Raw genomic sequence first — 21,655 nt, forward strand, 5'->3', positions numbered from 1 at the left:
TGTATAAATAAAATTTAAGTGAATTGAATATTTACACTCATGAAGGCATCTCTTGACTGTAGACTTTGACAGTGATATGCCTACCTCCTCAAGAGTGTTCTTGACCTGGCTAGATGTTGTGAAGGGGTTTTTCTTCACCAAGGGAAGAATTCTGTGATCATCCACTTTAGTTGTTTTCCAAGCCTTTTGATATTGCTGAGCTTGCCAGGGCATGCCTTCTTTTTAAGAATGTACCAAATTGTTGACTTGGCCACTCCTATTTTGCTATATCTCTGATAGGTCTGTTTTGTTTTTTCAGCCTAATGATGGCCTCCTTCACTTGCGTAGACACCTCTTTGGACTGCATAGTGAGAGTTCCCATCAACAGGTACCAAATGCAAATTCAACACTTGGAATCAATTCCAGACATTTTATCTCCTTAATTTGTCATGAAATAAGGAGGAAACAGGCCACACCTGGCCATTCAACTGCTAAGCAGTCAAGTGTCCAATTACTTTTGAGCCTGTGAAAATGGAGGTGCTATGAAAAAAATGGCTATAATTCCTAAACAATTAATGCAATATTTTTTGTTAAACCCAATTAATTAAAGCTGAAAGTCTCCCCTTCAATCACATCTTAACTGCTTTATTTCAAATCCATTTTGGTGCTATACAGATGCAAAATTACGAAAATTGTGTCACTGTCCGAATACTTATGGACCTGACTGTATGCTAAAACTGCTGTTAAAACTTGCTGGTTCTGAACTGAGCATGACATGTGTAATTAACTGTCAGTCTGGTGTATTGGAGCAGGTGATGGATCCTGATAGAGAGCTGCAGTGTGGAGCAGCAATAAGAGAGAGAGGATGAGCTGTACAGGATTAAGAGTGTTTCAGTGACCATTCCTACTGGATCTGTTCTGCTATTACTCATCCACTGATGTGCAGAAATAAAGATCCAATCTGCCTTCCATAATGAGAAAGGAAAATAAACAACAGTCTGTTGTTGACCTCTACTGGTGGAGGGATTGATTACAATTATACTGTATATTTCCACATAAAAACAATCCATACAACTTAAATGAAAAATACATTCAACTGGATTACACCTATAGAGTATGTAGAAATGTGTACTTCATTCATCTGTTCTGTTTCTATTACAGAAATGAGGCATGAGTTAAGAAGCAGAATTAGACACCAGGAGAACTGAGCTTAAAAAGTAAAAGTGACACAATGATATTATTAAACACTTCATCATTATAGACTCCCCTAACTAACACCGTTATGGAATAAAACACTTTTTTATCGGTTTTATCAGTGGAAAACACTAAAACTGAAACTGTTTTATCAGTGGACAGCACTAAAACTGAAACTGTTTTATCCGTGGACAGCACTAAAACTGAAACGGTTTTATTAGTGGACAGCACTAAAACTGAAACTGTTTTATCAGTGGACAGCACTAAAACTGAAACTGTTTTAGCCGTGGACAGCACTAAAACTGAAACTGTTTTATCAGTGGACAGCACTAAAACTGAAACGGTTTTATCAGTGGACAGCACTAAAACTGAAACTATTTTATCAGTGGACAGCACTAAAACTGAAACTGTTTTATCCATGGACAGCACTAAAACTGAAACTGTTTTATCAGTGGACAGCACTAAAACTGAAACGGTTTTATCAGTGGACAGCACTAAAACTGAAACTGTTTTATCCGTGGACAGCACTAAAACTGAAACTGTTTTATCCGTGGACAGCACTAAAACTGAAACTGTTTTATCAGTGGACATCACTAAAACTGAAACTGTTTTATCCGTGGACAGCACTAAAACTGAAACGGTTTTATCCGTGGACAGCACTACAGTTGCTCATAGGGGTAATAGAGTCAAACAGGCTTATCCAATGCTACCCTGCGAACACAGATGGAGAATTAATGAATTTTCTGTCAATTAAAAGTCAACGGCTCCTGTAAGCTGCTCTCAGGACAGAGGTGTACTGTATAGATTCATATTAGTGTATTATTATTATTATTATTATTATTAGTGTACTGTATAGCTTCATATTATTATTGTATTATAATATATAATTAATATTAAATAATATATAACCCATGGCATGCATCCTTTAAAAGGAAAAAATGGCTCTGCATTGTTTTTGTTTTGTTTTTTTTTTAGAAAAATACAGGTATGCATATATAAAAAATTTTTTAGTCACAAATATCCATAATTTGAACATTAACCTACCATTTCTTTAAAACAAACACTTTCTTGAGGGGAAAACAAAGAAATTAGTTGACATGCTTTTTAAATGACACATGAGTTTTGGTAACATCTTCCGCTTAGAAACCTTGTAAAAAATGAAGTAAATTACTTGATATTGACCAATAAACATTTTGAATAGTTAAATATGTGGGTTATTAGATTCAGTGTTGAAAAAAAGATAAAAATTGAAGTTTAATTTGGAAGCGTTACAACAAACAAATGGCACCCACTCAGTGAAATGGCCCACATATAACTACTCAGTGCAAAGTCATTCAGGGCTGTGTGTGTGTGTGTGAGTGAGTGATTCAGGTGAGATGTACTGTGCTGCCAGAGTGCTGCTGTTCTGCGGTTCTCTTAAAAGGATGAACAGTTTGTCAGTGCTGGTGAGAGTGTAGAATTGAGTGTAGAATTGAGGAAGAACTTTCAGAAATTTTCTAAATGAAGATTGTCATAAATGAGTATATTTTTCACACTAAGTTAAGAAGTGCAGTTTTGCCTCCATGGAGTTGGTGTTGCACTGTGTGCAGCACTATGCCCATCTTGATGGTTAGTCTGTGTGCACTGAGTCTGTACTTTGTCAGTGTGGTTTTGTGATTTTGGTTAGTCACTGTGTTCAGGTTATCTATCATAGTGTACTGTCCATTTACTTGTCCTGATGCAGTGCAGTGTTAGTGTGTTACTGCAGTGTTGGTGTTAGTGCAGTGTTTGGTATGTTAGCATAGTTTTGGTGTGTGTTACTGTAGTTTTGGTGTGTGCTGGTACAGAGTTGGTGTGTGTTAGTGCAGTGTTAGTACATCTAAAATCACTATAATAAAGCTGCTAGACTGTACACTGCAAGATCTTATCTCGTGTATCTCGAAAAACATGTCCGCCATCGGCCAATTAATTTCAGCAGCTATTAGACAAGGTTAACAAAGGCTGGTGGACTTGCTTTACTCTTGGCACCAGAGGTCTGTGAGAAATTTGAAACTAATCAGCCACTGGGGGGTGCTATCAGGTTTTTCATGCACATAAATGTTTTATATACCACAATGTTTCACACAAGTACAAGTAATTCATACCGTTTTATGGAGCTCCTCTTTCTGAACAACTTTGCCTCAAGAACGATTGTTCGTCAAATGTTTGTGATTACTTAAAAAATACTTTTGCGAACTAGTCCTACTGTCAGTTTTTTGCTCAACCAAAATAAAACCAGTGCAGGACAATTGTTTGGACTCTTTAGATCAGTAATTATTAAAAAAAGTTGAACCTTTCATCACCGTGATGGCAGGCAAAAACTTCTGAAGAGGGCATGGACATGTTTACTGAAATGGCTATAACTCTTGAACAGAATGAGATATTTTCACCAAACTTGGCACACTTATGTATGGGCTCAGTGTGAGGTCAGATTGACCTCACATGGCCATGTGCTATAACAGGACAAAACATGAAATTGGTACTAAATATGGAATCACTTGTCTAATCAACTTGAAATCTTGCACGAAGTGTCTTTGTCCAAGGTCCCATCAGTGTCTATGAGGAGAGTTGTGAATCTTGAAAAACATGGCTGCCATCAGCCAATCAAATTTCAGCAGCTATTAGACAAAGTTAATGAAGGCCGATCAGAAGAAAAGTTGGTGGGCCTATTTGACTCCCTGCCCCAGAGGTCTGTGCAAAATTTGAAAAAAAAAATTGGCCATCGGGAGATGTCTACGTGTGTAAATTATTGTATATTATGCGCACACGGTGTACACGGTGTACCATATGTTACATCTTCTCAATCTGGAACTTTTTTATTTAGATAGTCATAGCAGGGTTATTTACAAAAATGAGTGTGGCTTAACTTCTAAAGGAAAACTCAACACTGCATGAAATTAAGTAAGAACATTTAACATATATGATTCTTAAGAAGCATGCAAAATTTAATGGAGATTGAACAATAGATGGCGCTACAACAGTTTAAATGTTTAAAAATGCTATTTTACGGTAAATTACCATATATTTCTTAAAATGATCTTGCTTTTTCTCTAATTTAGGTTTTAGTATTTTTTTATTATTATTATTATTTTGCATGATTAAAAATATGCGCAAAAAGAAAAGTAGTAAGAATACAAACATATAGTGCAGTGAGTGGCAAAAACCTGTAAGGGCTTACTTAAAGACTCTACCTAAACAATGTTAAATTTTCACAAAGTTATAGAAAACACTACATCAAAGTGATATTAGTTTATCAACAACAAAAAATATAATTACAGAAATGGGCGAGAGCATGTATATATATGTGTATGTCGTATGTGCATGCCTGTGTGAATGTGCATATATGTATGCATATGAGTCTTGAATTCCTCAGGAATATTCACAAAATTTGAATGAGAGAGAACTAGGGTTGTGTCATCTGCAAACATTATTGGATTAAGGATATTTGAGACTTTAGACAAATCATTTATATAAATAAGGAATAATAATGGTTCGAGAATGGACCCCTGAGGAACCCCACAGAGTAGTATGGCTTTGTTTGAATAGCAACCCTTAACACAAGCAAACTGTTTTCTATCTCAGAAAATTTTGATATGCAATATCAGTATTATGCTCCTCATATAGATCATCCCATGAATTACTAGAAAGAATATCTTTAAATTTGAAATGTTTGGCTCATAATTCTCTTTTGCAATATTTTTTTTGGCTATGTTTAGCTCTATTAACCTTAATTAAAGAATAATGAAATATGGGGAAATTATCTGACAAGTCTAAATACAAGACCCCAGATTTCATTCCTTTGCTTAAAGAATTAGTTAAAATGTTATCCAAGTTGCTGAATTCTCTTTAACTCATGTAGATTTATGAATAAGAAGAAAAAAGTAACTACAATAAAGAATATTAAGAAAATCCCCAGTATCACCTAAAATATCACCTAAAATATAAATGGGTTTATCCTCATTGTTTATCAGAACTGGTCAAACTTTCATTAAAGTCCTTGATGCTAGAATCAGGTGGTCAGTAAATAACACCAACAATAACATTCTTTCACTGGAGACACCAGAGAGCTCTACAAATACAGATTCCACCTCAGCTCTATCTGACTATCTAGGTGCTTATAGGCTTGCATAATAGTAAGTAGTATCTTTTTATGCATGTCCTTAAAGGCCCTAAAGTGCTTGAATAGCTCCCTCTCACCTTCTCACTTTTTCTCTTCATCCCTCTCTTCTTTCATTTTTCTCTCCAGTTTAGTTGTTCAGTTTGTCTCCATTGCTCTAATCTGAGATTCTTACTGAAAGTAAGTCTCACTGCTGTAGAAGTTCTCTCTGCTTCCTTCCACCATCTTCTCTATCTTCTCCAGCAGTTCTGAGACCTGAGAACCATCTCCACTCTCCTTAATGTTGAGACAGTGAAACCTGTTCCCACATTTCTCTACAAGTCTCTGGACCTCCTGGTCTCCTGATTGGATAAACTCCTCAATGTTCTTCTTCTGAAGTTCATCAGAAACAGTGAAAAGGATCATAGTGTTTCTCCAACATCTCTCTCCAAAAATCTCCTCCATTTTCTCCAGCATCCCTCTCTCCTCTCCTGTAGGCTGCTTTACACGTATGACCAGGAGGAAGGCGTGGGGTCCTGGAGCAGACAGACGGACACAGAGTCCCACGTCCTGTCTCAGATTCTCCTGAGAGAGTCCAGGAGAGAACCAGTCAGGAGTGTCCACCACAGTCACCTTCCTCCCAGCCACCTCCCCCTGTGTGCTCTCACTCTGCTGGGTGGATGTAGACGTAGCTGTAGATGTAGCATCCTGGTTCCTCTCCCCTCTGCCAAGGATTGTGTCTCCTGCTGCACTCTTCCCAGACCCCGTCCTCCCCAGCAGCACCAGCCTCAGTTCTGATACAGGAACCGACACTGGAGATGATTCTCCACTCACTGAAAATGAACAAGAATGAATTATTTAATACAGAATCACTTACTGCATTATGGCAATTACGCTGTTCTCTGGAGTATGGTTGTGGATCTATGGTCTATTAATGGCAGGCTCTGGATAACCTACATCCTTTATGTAACTTATATTCAAATTCCCCAAAACTTAAGTGTTTTTCAGGTTAGTTGCACGTCTGAGATCATGAAATTTAAGGCTTTTTAAGACTTTTTAGGGCAAAAAAAGAAGAAAACTTAAGACCAAATTCACAATAAAAAAAAGTTTAAAAACACAGCCGGTTTGTAAAACTGAAGATACCACAAAATCAATACTACCAAATCAACACCATTAAGGCTACTTGGATGCCTCTGGACATGGTTATTTTATTATACTGTGCATTTATGTATTTTCTATTGTAAATAATGTAATACATTTATTATGAATATAGAACATACACAAAGAACATATGCTTAATATTCTAAATAACCTGCATTAAGATACATGCAAACTACTTAAAACATGTGAACATGTGAAGGTTTTCACAAGCTTGGGTCAGGAAACATTGCTTTGACGTTGTTGTCTCTTTGATGTTGTTGTTAGAAGTGTATGAGTGATGATTCGCTACTATCCGTAATGCCCCGATAACCTCTGCTTTCAGTGTTGGAGTAGAGCCACAGATTGCTTGAATGTCGAATGATTCCTGGCTGAAAGTTGTTGCTTGTACGCTAACAGTTTCAGTAGTAACATCGCAAACTGGGATGGCTACCTGGGAGCAATAGGGAGCAATACGATTTTGCTGACGAGCTCGCACATATTGCTTGTGCTTTTTCCCCTTAATTTCCCCTTAATTCCACAGCCTTAACGTCCATAGAGCCAAGTTTAAAGCATTTCTTACAAATGCTACAGCGGGTTTCCAAATCATTTCCCGGTACTGGTTTTAACCAATCCAAGAATTGATTATTTTTTAGCCAAAAATGTTAAATTTACATTTCCCCATTACTTCACGTCCACCTCAGCGCATCTCGTGATGCTCCAGCAGCTCTGTTAGCATGCAAATCAGTTACCATAATAATGGCCCTCCAACCAAAAACACATTTGATGGTTCAAGTGTCTCCTCTGTTTGCGCTCCAAAATTTAAGACTTCCACGAACGATTTATAAGACTTTTCCTCCACTATTTCATGATTTTTAAGACTTTTTATGGCCATATATTTGTTGAAAGTGAATTTAATGCTTTTTGAGGCTTTTCAAGGACCCCCAGGTACCCTGTTTTTAACAGTAATATATGTGTTGAGCTGGAAATAAAGCATCTGTGTATCTATATTCACAGATGAAAAACAATTATTTTACCCCCAGTTCCTCTCAGCACTCTCCCATGACAGCTACCAGTCATGGCAGGTGAAGGCTAGCATGTGCTTCCTCTGTGACACATAAAGCCATCGTATCTTCTGAACCTAATACTCATGCTGCATCATAGGGCCATGTAACACAACCAGAGGAAAAAGCTACCTGCACTCTTGTACACACAAAAGCTCACAGATGCCCTTGATGGGCTAGTGTCACTCTGATTGACAGAGGAAAGAGTAATCCCATCCATTGCACCCAGAAAGCATGGCCAATTTTGTTTATATCTCTGACCATGATGGCAAACTCATGATAAGGCAAATTTGTTGTGCCACATATTGGCAGATTTCATTTTTCATTTTTACATATTAGATTTGTTTTGATTATTTGCTACTATCACTGTTTTATGTCAGCTTTTGAATCATGATATTTCTACTGTAATCAAATTATAAATCTAAGTGTTAAATCACTTCTGCCTCTCGTTATACTCTGTTAGCACAAACTAGGGTTGAGTTCCATAAACATTATCATTAACCACATACTCATTGAATGAAATCTCTTCCTACTGTTTCTTCTCCTGATTGGTGCTGCTGAGTCCTGAGTCTCTACACTCACCAGGAAACATCAGAACCAGTCAGAATGACAGACATTCTTCAGAAGGAATAGTTACACAGATGATATCAGTTATATATAAGAGACTATAACTAGCCATTTTCACTGTATACATTACACTTAAAACACTTGCACCATTAAGTATCGTAGTATATAGTATCACTTAGTATATTTTGTCTACTTACATATGATTTATTAAGTGTATATTTACTTTTTGAAAGTACTGACCTTTTGAGAAGCATCTTTTTAAATTTTAAATTACAAGTTACTCACTTATTGGAGGCAAAAAATCTTTGCTGTTGCTTCTCCTGATGGGAGCTGATGATTCTGGATCTGTCTGATCCTGCAGCTGCTTTGTTTTCTCCTCTAGAAGTCTGTTTTTCTCCTTAATCTGTTCATCTATTTTACATTGCGAAATAATTAAAAGTGATTGTTAAATGTAAAAAAAAATGTGTGTAGAAAGAATGCTATTTTCAGAAAACATAATTTATAAAATCTGTATAATATCATTTTTAAAAAATTGCTACTCATTATTCATGGGGTTTTCTCGTTCATTCATTAGGTTTTATTCATTCAGATCTGATTAAAAAATCTGATTAGAAAATACATTAAAATACTACACAATTTTAGCCTTCTAGTCCCTCGAGTAGCTATAGGTTTTTACATATTTGACATGAATTGTGTATTTTTTCTTTTTTTAACCAATATCACTCCCAACCATTTCCCTTTGCTATCTACAGTACTGTGCAAAAGTTTTAGGCAGGTGTGAAGAAATGCTGTAAAGTAAGAATGCTTTCAAAAATATATATTTTAATTGTTTATTTTTATCAATTTACAAAATTTAGAAAAATCTAAATCAAATCAATATTTGGTGTGACTACCCTTTGGCTTCAAACCAGCATCAATTCTTACTTTGTACACTTGCACAAAGTCAGGGATTTTGTAGGATCAGAGTCAGGTGTATGATTAACCAATTATACCAAGTAGGTGCTAATGATCATCAGTTTCATATGTAGGTTGAAACACCATCATTAACTGAAACAGAAACAGCTGTGTAGGAGGCTTAAAACTGGGTGAGGAACAGCCAAACTCTGCTACTAAGGTGAGGTTGTGGAAGACAGTTTCATGTCACAGGTCATACACCATGGCAAGACTGAGCACAGCAACAAGACACAAGGTAGTTATACTGCATCAGCAAGGTCTCTCCCAGGCAAAGATTTCAAAGCAGACTGGGGTTTCAAGATGTGCTCTTCAAGCTATTTTGAAAAAGCACAAAGAAACGGGCAATGTAGAGGACCGTATACGCAGTGGTTGGTCAAGGAAACTTAATGCAGCAGATGAAAGACATAACATGCTTACTTTCCTTCGACATCGGAAAATGTCCAGCAGTAGCAAAAGAACTGGCGGAAACTAGTGGGACCCAGGTACACCCATCTACTGTCTGGAGAAGTCTGGCCAGAAGTGGTCTTCATGGAAGAACTGCACCCAAAACCATACCTCCAACGTGGAAACAAGGCTAAGCGAATCAACTATGCATGAAAACATAGGAACTGGGGTGCAGAAAAATGGCAGCAGGTGCTCTGGACTGATGAGTCAAAATTTTAAATATCTGGCTGTAGCAGGAGGCAGGTTGTTTGCCGAAGGGCTGGAGAGCGGTACAATAATGAGTGTCTGCAGGCAACAGTGAAGCTTGGTGGAGGTTCCTTGTAAGTTTGGGGCTGCACTTCTGCTAATGGAGTTGGAGATTTGGTCAGCATTAATGGTGTCCTCAATGCTGAAAAATACAGGCAGATACTTATCCATCATGCAATACCATCAGGGAGGCGTCTGATTAGCCCCAAATGTATTCTGCAGCAGGACAATGACCCCAAACATACAGACAATGTCATTAGGAATTATCTCCAGGGTAGAGAAGAACAAGGAGTCCTGGAAGTGATGGTTTGGCTCCCACAGATCCCTGATCTCAACATCATCGACTCTGTCTGGGATTACATGAAGAGACAGAAGCATTTTAGGCAGCCTACATTGACAGAAGATCTGTGGTTAGTTCTCCAAGATATTTGGAACAACCTACCTGCACGCAGTTTTTGAAGGAACTTCACAAGTGTACCTAGAAGAATTGATGCTGTTTTGCAGGCAAAGGATGGTCACACCAAATACTGATTTGATTTAAGATTTCTCTTCTGTTCATTTACTTTCCATTTGGGTAATTGATAAAAATAAACTATTAACACTTCTATTTTTGAAAGCATTCTTTACAGCATTTTTTCACACCTGCCTAAAGCTTTTGCACAGTACTGTAAGTCTCCCCGGTAACACCAGAGTTGAGTGTGAGGGTGTGAGGGCTACATACACTTCTTCTGTATCTTTAAGAGCTGCTGTCTATTTGCTACTATAGAGCAGATTTGCCTGAATTTATTAACTAAAATAATTCATTTGTTTAATTCTCAATTATTTCTTGAATTTTTGCTTTGTGATTTCCACCCCTGAAATATTCTGATTATTTACTGTAGTCACAATAATCCTGAAATTCATGTTTTTGTACAAATGCACACAAAAACAAAGGCATGCAGTGTGAATTCTTTACAACCCAATAAACTTCACTTTCTGGATGGTGTGTAAATAATATCTTTAATAGAAAATGTGACAAGTTGTGAATTTCAGATTACATGCTTACAGGAGATCTCGTTACTGAACACTTCACTGTGCAACAAATGAACAGGTGCATTTACTTTTGTAGCTCCTTCCAAACTCACCAGTCAGTAGAGCAGATTTCTCCATTTCCATTCTTTCATCTTCTGTCCATTTTCTGTCACTCTGTGGAAGTGAATAAAACAGTGTGAAGGTTTTATACGTGACTCCACACTGTATGTAAATAAAGAGTTAAACAGGAAGTGTTTCTGTTTTTTATGTTCACTGCATGACTTTTACATGTTCATGACCATCTGTCAGTCATGGACAAAGGAAACAGCAGAGTTCCTGGACACTGAGAGCAGTTTATGTATTCTTTTATTTTCACCAAAAAAAAAATTAAATTAAAAATCTCTTTTGTGGTGCCATTAATATTTTCACGTTTTGTGAGAAAATGTTCTTATGAAAATTAATTTTATTAATTTTTTCCAAATAGGGTGTTTGCACATACCCCCAAGTTAAATTTAATACTTTTTAAACCTTTTCAGCGCCACTTACAAAGTAATTTAATACAAAGTTTGACTACATTTTATTTTTTACACTCATTTTATTTTGACTATTTTTTACATAATAATAATAATACTATTAATAATAATAAATTGTTATTAAATGTGACAGTAACAATCCTGACAGAAAGACACATTTTGATTTTAAATTAGTTGTTAGAATAGAGATAAAATAAAAATTACACAATATTTCCTTTAGTCCATGGCTCTTTTACTTTAAATAACTTGACTCGCGAGGTGAAAGGAAGCGAGCGCGAGTTTCTCTGCACAATTGTTTTTATTTTTTAAATGCTATCTGCCCACACAGAGCCCCGCCCCCTAAACACTTTCAACCAGCGCAGCTCAACACCTGTGTTTCTACAATCATCACTAAATGTGGGATTACAAACAACTTTTAGTTTATTTTAACCCGAGGTAAACAAGCTTTCAAATGTCACGTGGCTCTGTTACCATGGTAACTCAGTCACCGTCACCAGGCACAGGCCTATTTATTACATAATTTACGACTCTTCAATAAGAGACCATCAGTAAGAGATTCATGAACTTATGAGTTTATAAAAGTTTACTCACCCGACAAACCCAGAAATCTCCATATAGACAAGAACAGAGACAACAAAGCAAAGTCAGATTGTTGAGATTATTAAAATACATTGTTATTTTCAGTAATTTTCTCTGTATTTTATTCTATAGTATTAGCTAGAAGCATTCTGTAGCTGTTCTCATGAAGTGTGTTTTTATCCTGTACTGGCTTGTTTCTCTCCTCTTTCTGCTGATCTGAAAAATAATCTCTTCAGGTTCTTTCAGTATTAATGCTGTAAGAAACACATTCACCAGATCACTGACTTCCATTCTGTTATAATCTCTTTCATGCACCATTATCCAGTGTGAACTCTCTAACTCACATCTCTCTCTGTAGTTCTACACACTACAGTAATGTTAGCCAGTCTCAATCACTTTCAGAAGGACTTATTGCTATGAAATCACATTCAAACAAAAACCTTCAGCTTTTTAGCTCTCAGTATCAGTGTGTAGGTCAGATTTCTGTGTGTGTATAACACTAATGACAAACTAGACAACAGCATGATGAATGTTCTGCCAGCGATCACAGTCTGTTGTGTTCACTACACTATGCTCATGATGCTCATATATCTATGTGCTATTGCACTCTGAACACACAGCACAGTCTAATCTATTTCATCTGCACAAGAAATATATTATTCATGCAGCATCAACACATCACTATCACAGAAAAGGGGTTTATACTCACCAGAATCTTCGCTCTGTGAAAATAAATAATAGAGTGTGAAGATTTTATGCATGATTACAAATGGGAATTGTTCCATGTGAAAATGTGGAAAGTAACTGTTACTCTGGTTAAAACACAGCTGATGTGCGTCTTAATAAAAAAGAGGAAAACTAGACAACAATCAGTCATCACACACAGTAAATCTGTATAATGTAGCATTGTGCTAATATAGCGCTAGTTCCCCTTAAGGAACAGAAATATCTTGTGATTTATTGGAAAATACTATTTTCTGATACATGCGTGTATTTACCAATATACAGTATGTCAGTATATGTGCATTTCCCCCTGTGTATTTTAAATATATAGTTAAATATTTTGTAATATATCTATGTGCTATTGTAGTACATAAAGGAATAAACAGAATATCAGATTCCACTTCCTTTAATTAAAAACACAGACATTTATCAGTGTAAAAAATGGAACAGATAACAGAATGATGTGCTTTGCTACCGCCTCGTCTATATATTGGTTACGACAGCATATGATACGTCGCAGTAGACTTGGGAAGATGCGTGATCTCGTTATGTTTTTCTCTCTTTCGCTCCCAAATCCCTCTCTCCTATTATGGAAGTTTTAGAAATGAAGTTAAGGACTTCTGTTCTCACTTCAGTCAGGTTGTCTTCATGCTGTGTGCATTAACATGGCTTACTACTGTTAGCTTAAAGAGACTAAACGCTAGGCCGAGTCAACTCTTCAATGCTTTTTCAAAATACGCTGTGATTGTTACGCAGAGCAAGTGATGGCAATTATTCTGTCTACAAGCACTGAAAACTGTTAAAGCTATGATTTATGGTTATTGTGAAGTGGCAGTAAATGTTATGTTACTGTTCATTTCAGGAAGAACACAATTATGAGTCACGCCTTATGAAAATAATCCAAAAAGGTGAAATGGTACTTGGATATTCACACAAAAGACAACTATTTTATCCAGAGGAATTCTGGGAAATTGTATATTTTTATTCTTATATGATTCTGTAGAAGATTCTGATGGAGTCTGGCAGTGGTGTGTGTTATATGCTGCATGTTTGTTGTGTCTTTTACTCGACATGGGAAACGTCTCTGCCTACATTATTGCAGTGCAGTGGGGTTACGCACAGGTGCATTGTGGGAAAGAAGCTGACTGATGGAAGTGGAATCTCACTTACTGATCAGAGTCCTTCACGTAAACATGATCTGAAAATGCTTTTTATCTTTCTATTTGATCCCTGGATTAAAATGTAATATATGTGATGAGTTTATAAAATATCAGCCTTTACCATTAGTGTGAAGTCGAGTTATTTACTTACCGGTGGTGAAGGTGGCGTGTAAAACACCAGAGAGAAATGTAATGTTAGATAAAATACAAAGAGAAAAACTTATGATTTACAGTCAGAATAGCTGCTAAACAATCTGCACTCTGTGCTTTCAGTACAAAGATGTTCAGCTACAATTTTACTAATTTGTATAAAATATAACAACAGATAGTGAATCATTATAAATAGTTGATATTTAAACAATGAAATACTTCATGGAGTGTTTTTTCTCAGTGCAGTAACACATATCTGTGATCAACTGTTGAATAAAACACTCCATATGAAGAGAAAATGCTGAGCATCAGCATATTTTAATCCCATTTCTATCTGTATCAGGGAAAAATAAAGACAAGTTCTACTGTCTTCCATAAATGTCCATGTCTCCATGTTTCACAGAAGTGCTGCTTTGATTTGGATCATGAGCACTTTGCTTTTCACTTCACACTTTCCTCTTTTCATCACTCTGCTACAGCTTAGTCTTTGTCTCATCTGTCCATCATCTACTTTTTAGGTGTAGGTCAGATTTCTGTGTGTGTATAACACTAACGACAAACTAGACAACAGCATGATGAATGTTCTGCCAGCGATCACAGTCTGTTGTGTTCACTACACTATGCTCATGATGCTCATATATCTATGTGCTATTGCACTCTGAACACACAGCACAGTCTAATCTATTTCATCTGCACAAGAAATATATTATTCATGCAGCATCAACACATCACTATCACAGGAAAGGGTTTTATACTCACGTCTCATCATACGCTGTAAAATAAATAATACAGTGTGAAGATTTTATGCATGATTACAAATGGGAATTGTTCCATGTGAAAATGTGGAAAGTAACTGTTACTCTGGTTAAAACACAGCTGATGTGCGTCTTAATAAAAAAGAGGAAAACTAGACAACAATCAGTCATCACACACAGTAAATCTGTATAATGTAGCATTGTGCTAATATAGCGCTAGTTCCCCTTAAGGAACAGAAATATCTTGTGATTTATTGGAAAATACTATTTTCTGATACATGCGTGTATTTACCAATATACAGTATGTCAGTATATGTGCATTTCCCCCTGTGTATTTTAAATATATAGTTAAATATTTTGTAATATATCTATGTGCTATTGTAGTACATAAAGGAATAAACAGAATATCAGATTCCACTTCCTTTAATTAAAAACACAGACATTTCTCAGTGTAAAAAATGGAACAGATAACAGAATGATGTGCTTTGCTACTGCCTCGTCTATATATTGGTTACGACAGCATATGATACGTCGCAGTAGACTTGGGAAGATGCGTGATCTCGTTATGTTTTTCTCTCTTTCGCTCCCAAATCCCTCTCTCCTGGAGTCTGGCAGTGGTGTGTGTTATATGCTGCATGTTTGTTGTGTCTTTTACTCGACATGGGAAACGTCTCTGCCTACATTATTGCAGTGCAGTGGGGTTACGCACAGGTGCATTGTGGGAAAGAAGCTGACTGATGGAAGTGGAATCTCACTTACTGATCAGAGTCCTTCACGTAAACATGATCTGAAAATGCTTTTTATCTTTCTATTTGATCCCTGGATTAAAATGTAATATATGTGATGAGTTTATAAAATATCAGCCTTTACCATTAGTGTGAAGTCGAGTTATTTACTTACCGATTCTGAAGGTTCTGTGTAAAACAACAGAGAGAAATGTAATGTTAGATAAAATACAAAGAGAAAAACTTATGATTTACAGTCAGAATAGCTGCTAAACAATCTGCACTCTGTGCTTTCAGTACAAAGATGTTCAGCTACAATTTTACTAATTTGTATAAAATATAACAACAGATAGTGAATCATTATAAATAGTTGATATTTAAACAATGAAATACTTCATGGAGTGTTTTTTCTCAGTGCAGTAACACATATCTGTGATCAACTGTTGAATAAAACACTCCATATGAAGTGAAAATGCTGAGCATCAGCATATTTTAATCCCATTTCTATCTGTATCAGGGAAAAATAAAGACAAGTTCTACTGTCTTCCATAAATGTCCATGTCTCCATGTTTCACAGAAGTGCTGCTTTGATTTGGATCATGAGCACTTTGCTTTTTACTTCACACTTTCCTCTTTTCATCACTCTGCTACAGCTTAGTCTTTGTCTCATCTGTCCATCATCTACTTTTTAGGTGTAGGTCAGATTTCTGTGTGTGTGTATAACACTAACGACAAACTAGACAACAGCATGATGAATGTTCTGCCAGCGATCACAGTCTGTTGTGTTCACTACACTATGCTCATGATGCTCATATATCTATGTGCTATTGCACTCTGAACACACAGCACAGTCTAATCTATTTCATCTGCACAAGAAATATATTATTCATGCAGCATCAACACATCACTATCACAGGAAAGGGTTTTATACTCACCTAATACTGCCCACTGTGAAAATAAATAATACAGTGTGAAGATTTTATGCATGATTACAAATGGGAATTGTTCCATGTGAAAATGTGGAAAGTAACTGTTACTCTGGTTAAAACACAGCTGATGTGCGTCTTAATAAAAAAGAGGAAAACTAGACAACAATCAGTCATCACACACAGTAAATCTGTATAATGTAGCATTGTGCTAATATAGCGCTAGTTCCCCTTAAGGAACAGAAATATCTTGTGATTTATTGGAAAATACTATTTTCTGATACATGCATGTATTTACCAATATACAGTATGTCAGTATATGTGCATTTCCCCCTGTGTATTTTAAATATATAGTTAAATATTTTGTAATATATCTATGTGCTATTGTAGTACATAAAGGAATAAACAGAATATCAGATTCCACTTCCTTTAATTAAAAACACAGACATTTCTCAGTGTAAAAAATGGAACAGATAACAGAATGATGTGCTTTGCTACTGCCTCGTCTATATATTGGTTACGACAGCATATGATACGTCGCAGTAGACTTGGGAAGATGCGTGATCTCGTTATGTTTTTCTCTCTTTCGCTCCCAAATCCCTCTCTCCTATTATGGAAGTTTTAGAAATGAAGTGAAGGACTTCTGTTCTCACTTCAGTCAGGTTGTCTTCATGCTGTGTGCATTAACATGGCTTACTACTGTTAGCTTAAAGAGACTAAACGCTAGGCCGAGTCAACTCTTCAATGCTTTTTCAAAATACGCTGTGATTGTTACGCAGAGCAAGTGATGGCAATTATTCTGTCTACAAGCACTGAAAACTGTTAAAGCTATGATTTATGGTTATTGTCAAGTGGCAGTAAATGTTATGTTACTGTTCATTTCAGGAAGAACACAGTTATGAGTCACACCTTATGAAAATAATCCAAAAAGGTGAAATGGTACTTGGATATTCACACAAAAGACAACTATTTTATCCAGAGGAATCCTGGGAAATTGTATATTTTTATTCTTATATGATTCTGTAGGAGATTGTGATGGAGTCTGGCAGTGGTGTGTGTTATATGCTGCATGTTTGTTGTGTCTTTTACTCGACATGGGAAACGTCTCTGCCTACATTATTGCAGTGCAGTGGGGTTACGCACAGGTGCATTGTGGGAAAGAAGCTGACTGATGGAAGTGGAATCTCACTTACTGATCAGAGTCCTTCACGTAAACATGATCTGAAAATGCTTTTTATCTTTCTATTTGATCCCTGGATTAAAATGTAATATATGTGATGAGTTTATAAAATATCAGCCTTTACCATTAGTGTGAAGTCGAGTTATTTACTTACCGGTGCTGAAGGTGGCGTGTAAAACACCAGAGAGAAATGTAATGTTAGATAAAATACAAAGAGAAAAACTTATGATTTACAGTCAGAATAGCTGCTAAACAATCTGCACTCTGTGCTTTCAGTACAAAGATGTTCAGCTACAATTTTACTAATTTGTATAAAATATAACAACAGATAGTGAATCATTATAAATAGTTGATATTTAAACAATGAAATACTTCATGGAGTGTTTTTTCTCAGTGCAGTAACACATATCTGTGATCAACTGTTGAATAAAACACTCCATAAGAAGTGAAAATGCTGAGCATCAGCATATTTTAATCCCATTTCTATCTGTATCAGGGAAAAATAAAGACAAGTTCTACTGTCTTCCATAAATGTCCATGTCTCCATGTTTCACAGAAGTGCTGCTTTGATTTGGATCATGAGCACTTTGCTTTTTACTTCACACTTTCCTCTTTTCATCACTCTGCTACAGCTTAGTCTTTGTCTCATCTGTCCATCATCTACTTTTTAGGTGTAGGTCAGATTTCTGTGTGTGTGTATAACACTAACGACAAACTAGACAACAGCATGATGAATGTTCTGCCAGCGATCACAGTCTGTTGTGTTCACTACACTATGCTCATGATGCTCATATATCTATGTGCTATTGCACTCTGAACACACAGCACAGTCTAATCTATTTCATCTGCACAAGAAATATATTATTCATGCAGCATCAACACATCACTATCACAGGAAAGGGTTTTATACTCACGTCTCATCATACGCTGTAAAATAAATAATACAGTGTGAAGATTTTATGCATGATTACAAATGGGAATTGTTCCATGTGAAAATGTGGAAAGTAACTGTTACTCTGGTTAAAACACAGCTGATGTGCGTCTTAATAAAAAAGAGGAAAACTAGACAACAATCAGTCATCACACACAGTAAATCTGTATAATGTAGCATTGTGCTAATATAGCGCTAGTTCCCCTTAAGGAACAGAAATATCTTGTGATTTATTGGAAAATACTATTTTCTGATACATGCGTGTATTTACCAATATACAGTATGTCAGTATATGTGCATTTCCCCCTGTGTATTTTAAATATATAGTTAAATATTTTGTAATATATCTATGTGCTATTGTAGTACATAAAGGAATAAACAGAATATCAGATTCCACTTCCTTTAATTAAAAACACAGACATTTCTCAGTGTAAAAAATGGAACAGATAACAGAATGATGTGCTTTGCTACTGCCTCGTCTATATATTGGTTACGACAGCATATGATACGTCGCAGTAGACTTGGGAAGATGCGTGATCTCGTTATGTTTTTCTCTCTTTCGCTCCCAAATCCCTCTCTCCTGGAGTCTGGCAGTGGTGTGTGTTATATGCTGCATGTTTGTTGTGTCTTTTACTCGACATGGGAAACGTCTCTGCCTACATTATTGCAGTGCAGTGGGGTTACGCACAGGTGCATTGTGGGAAAGAAGCTGACTGATGGAAGTGGAATCTCACTTACTGATCAGAGTCCTTCACGTAAACATGATCTGAAAATGCTTTTTATCTTTCTATTTGATCCCTGGATTAAAATGTAATATATGTGATGAGTTTATAAAATATCAGCCTTTACCATTAGTGTGAAGTCGAGTTATTTACTTACCGATTCTGAAGGTTCTGTGTAAAACAACAGAGAGAAATGTAATGTTAGATAAAATACAAAGAGAAAAACTTATGATTTACAGTCAGAATAGCTGCTAAACAATCTGCACTCTGTGCTTTCAGTACAAAGATGTTCAGCTACAATTTTACTAATTTGTATAAAATATAACAACAGATAGTGAATCATTATAAATAGTTGATATTTAAACAATGAAATACTTCATGGAGTGTTTTTTCTCAGTGCAGTAACACATATCTGTGATCAACTGTTGAATAAAACACTCCATATGAAGAGAAAATGCTGAGCATCAGCATATTTTAATCCCATTTCTATCTGTATCAGGGAAAAATAAAGACAAGTTCTACTGTCTTCCATAAATGTCCATGTCTCCATGTTTCACAGAAGTGCTGCTTTGATTTGGATCATGAGCACTTTGCTTTTTACTTCACACTTTCCTCTTTTCATCACTCTGCTACAGCTTAGTCTTTGTCTCATCTGTCCATCATCTACTTTTTAGGTGTAGGTCAGATTTCTGTGTGTGTGTATAACACTAACGACAAACTAGACAACAGCATGATGAATGTTCTGCCAGCGATCACAGTCTGTTGTGTTCACTACACTATGCTCATGATGCTCATATATCTATGTGCTATTGCACTCTGAACACACAGCACAGTCTAATCTATTTCATCTGCACAAGAAATATATTATTCATGCAGCATCAACACATCACTATCACAGGAAAGGGTTTTATACTCACCTAATACTGCCCACTGTGAAAATAAATAATACAGTGTGAAGATTTTATGCATGATTACAAATGGGAATTGTTCCATGTGAAAATGTGGAAAGTAACTGTTACTCTGGTTAAAACACAGCTGATGTGCGTCTTAATAAAAAAGAGGAAAACTAGACAACAATCAGTCATCACACACAGTAAATCTGTATAATGTAGCATTGTGCTAATATAGCGCTAGTTCCCCTTAAGGAACAGAAATATCTTGTGATTTATTGGAAAATACTATTTTCTGATACATGCATGTATTTACCAATATACAGTATGTCAGTATATGTGCATTTCCCCCTGTGTATTTTAAATATATAGTTAAATATTTTGTAATATATCTATGTGCTATTGTAGTACATAAAGGAATAAACAGAATATCAGATTCCACTTCCTTTAATTAAAAACACAGACATTTCTCAGTGTAAAAAATGGAACAGATAACAGAATGATGTGCTTTGCTACTGCCTCGTCTATATATTGGTTACGACAGCATATGATACGTCGCAGTAGACTTGGGAAGATGCGTGATCTCGTTATGTTTTTCTCTCTTTCGCTCCCAAATCCCTCTCTCCTATTATGGAAGTTTTAGAAATGAAGTGAAGGACTTCTGTTCTCACTTCAGTCAGGTTGTCTTCATGCTGTGTGCATTAACATGGCTTACTACTGTTAGCTTAAAGAGACTAAACGCTAGGCCGAGTCAACTCTTCAATGCTTTTTCAAAATACGCTGTGATTGTTACGCAGAGCAAGTGATGGCAATTATTCTGTCTACAAGCACTGAAAACTGTTAAAGCTATGATTTATGGTTATTGTCAAGTGGCAGTAAATGTTATGTTACTGTTCATTTCAGGAAGAACACAGTTATGAGTCACACCTTATGAAAATAATCCAAAAAGGTGAAATGGTACTTGGATATTCACACAAAAGACAACTATTTTATCCAGAGGAATCCTGGGAAATTGTATATTTTTATTCTTATATGATTCTGTAGGAGATTGTGATGGAGTCTGGCAGTGGTGTGTGTTATATGCTGCATGTTTGTTGTGTCTTTTACTCGACATGGGAAACGTCTCTGCCTACATTATTGCAGTGCAGTGGGGTTACGCACAGGTGCATTGTGGGAAAGAAGCTGACTGATGGAAGTGGAATCTCACTTACTGATCAGAGTCCTTCACGTAAACATGATCTGAAAATGCTTTTTATCTTTCTATTTGATCCCTGGATTAAAATGTAATATATGTGATGAGTTTATAAAATATCAGCCTTTACCATTAGTGTGAAGTCGAGTTATTTACTTACCGATTCTGAAGGTTCTGTGTAAAACAACAGAGAGAAATGTAATGTTAGATAAAATACAAAGAGAAAAACTTATGATTTACAGTCAGAATAGCTGCTAAACAATCTGCACTCTGTGCTTTCAGTACAAAGATGTTCAGCTACAATTTTACTAATTTGTATAAAATATAACAACAGATAGTGAATCATTATAAATAGTTGATATTTAAACAATGAAATACTTCATGGAGTGTTTTTTCTCAGTGCAGTAACACATATCTGTGATCAACTGTTGAATAAAACACTCCATATGAAGTGAAAATGCTGAGCATCAGCATATTTT

The 21,655-nt window shown here is 36.1% G+C and overlaps 1 protein-coding gene across 2 annotated transcripts in view; it reads right to left on the bottom strand.

Moving 5' to 3' along the window:
• Positions 1-2,211: 2,211 nt before the first annotated feature.
• LOC113531474 (microtubule-associated protein 1A) overlaps positions 2,212-21,655 on the bottom strand; it is a 40,924-nt gene continuing 21,480 nt past the window's right edge. The window contains exon 4 of one of the 2 annotated variants that reach the window (XM_053230305.1): positions 2,212-6,120. In XM_053230305.1, the coding sequence (XP_053086280.1) occupies positions 5,480-6,120 (641 nt within the window). In that variant the 3' untranslated portion in view covers positions 2,212-5,479. The remainder of the gene's footprint in view (positions 6,121-21,655) is intronic. The other variant, XM_053230304.1, reaches the window with a different exon arrangement.

Source organism: Pangasianodon hypophthalmus, chromosome 27 (assembly GCF_027358585.1).
Source record: "Pangasianodon hypophthalmus isolate fPanHyp1 chromosome 27, fPanHyp1.pri, whole genome shotgun sequence".
Lineage (NCBI taxonomy): Eukaryota > Metazoa > Chordata > Actinopteri > Siluriformes > Pangasiidae > Pangasianodon > Pangasianodon hypophthalmus.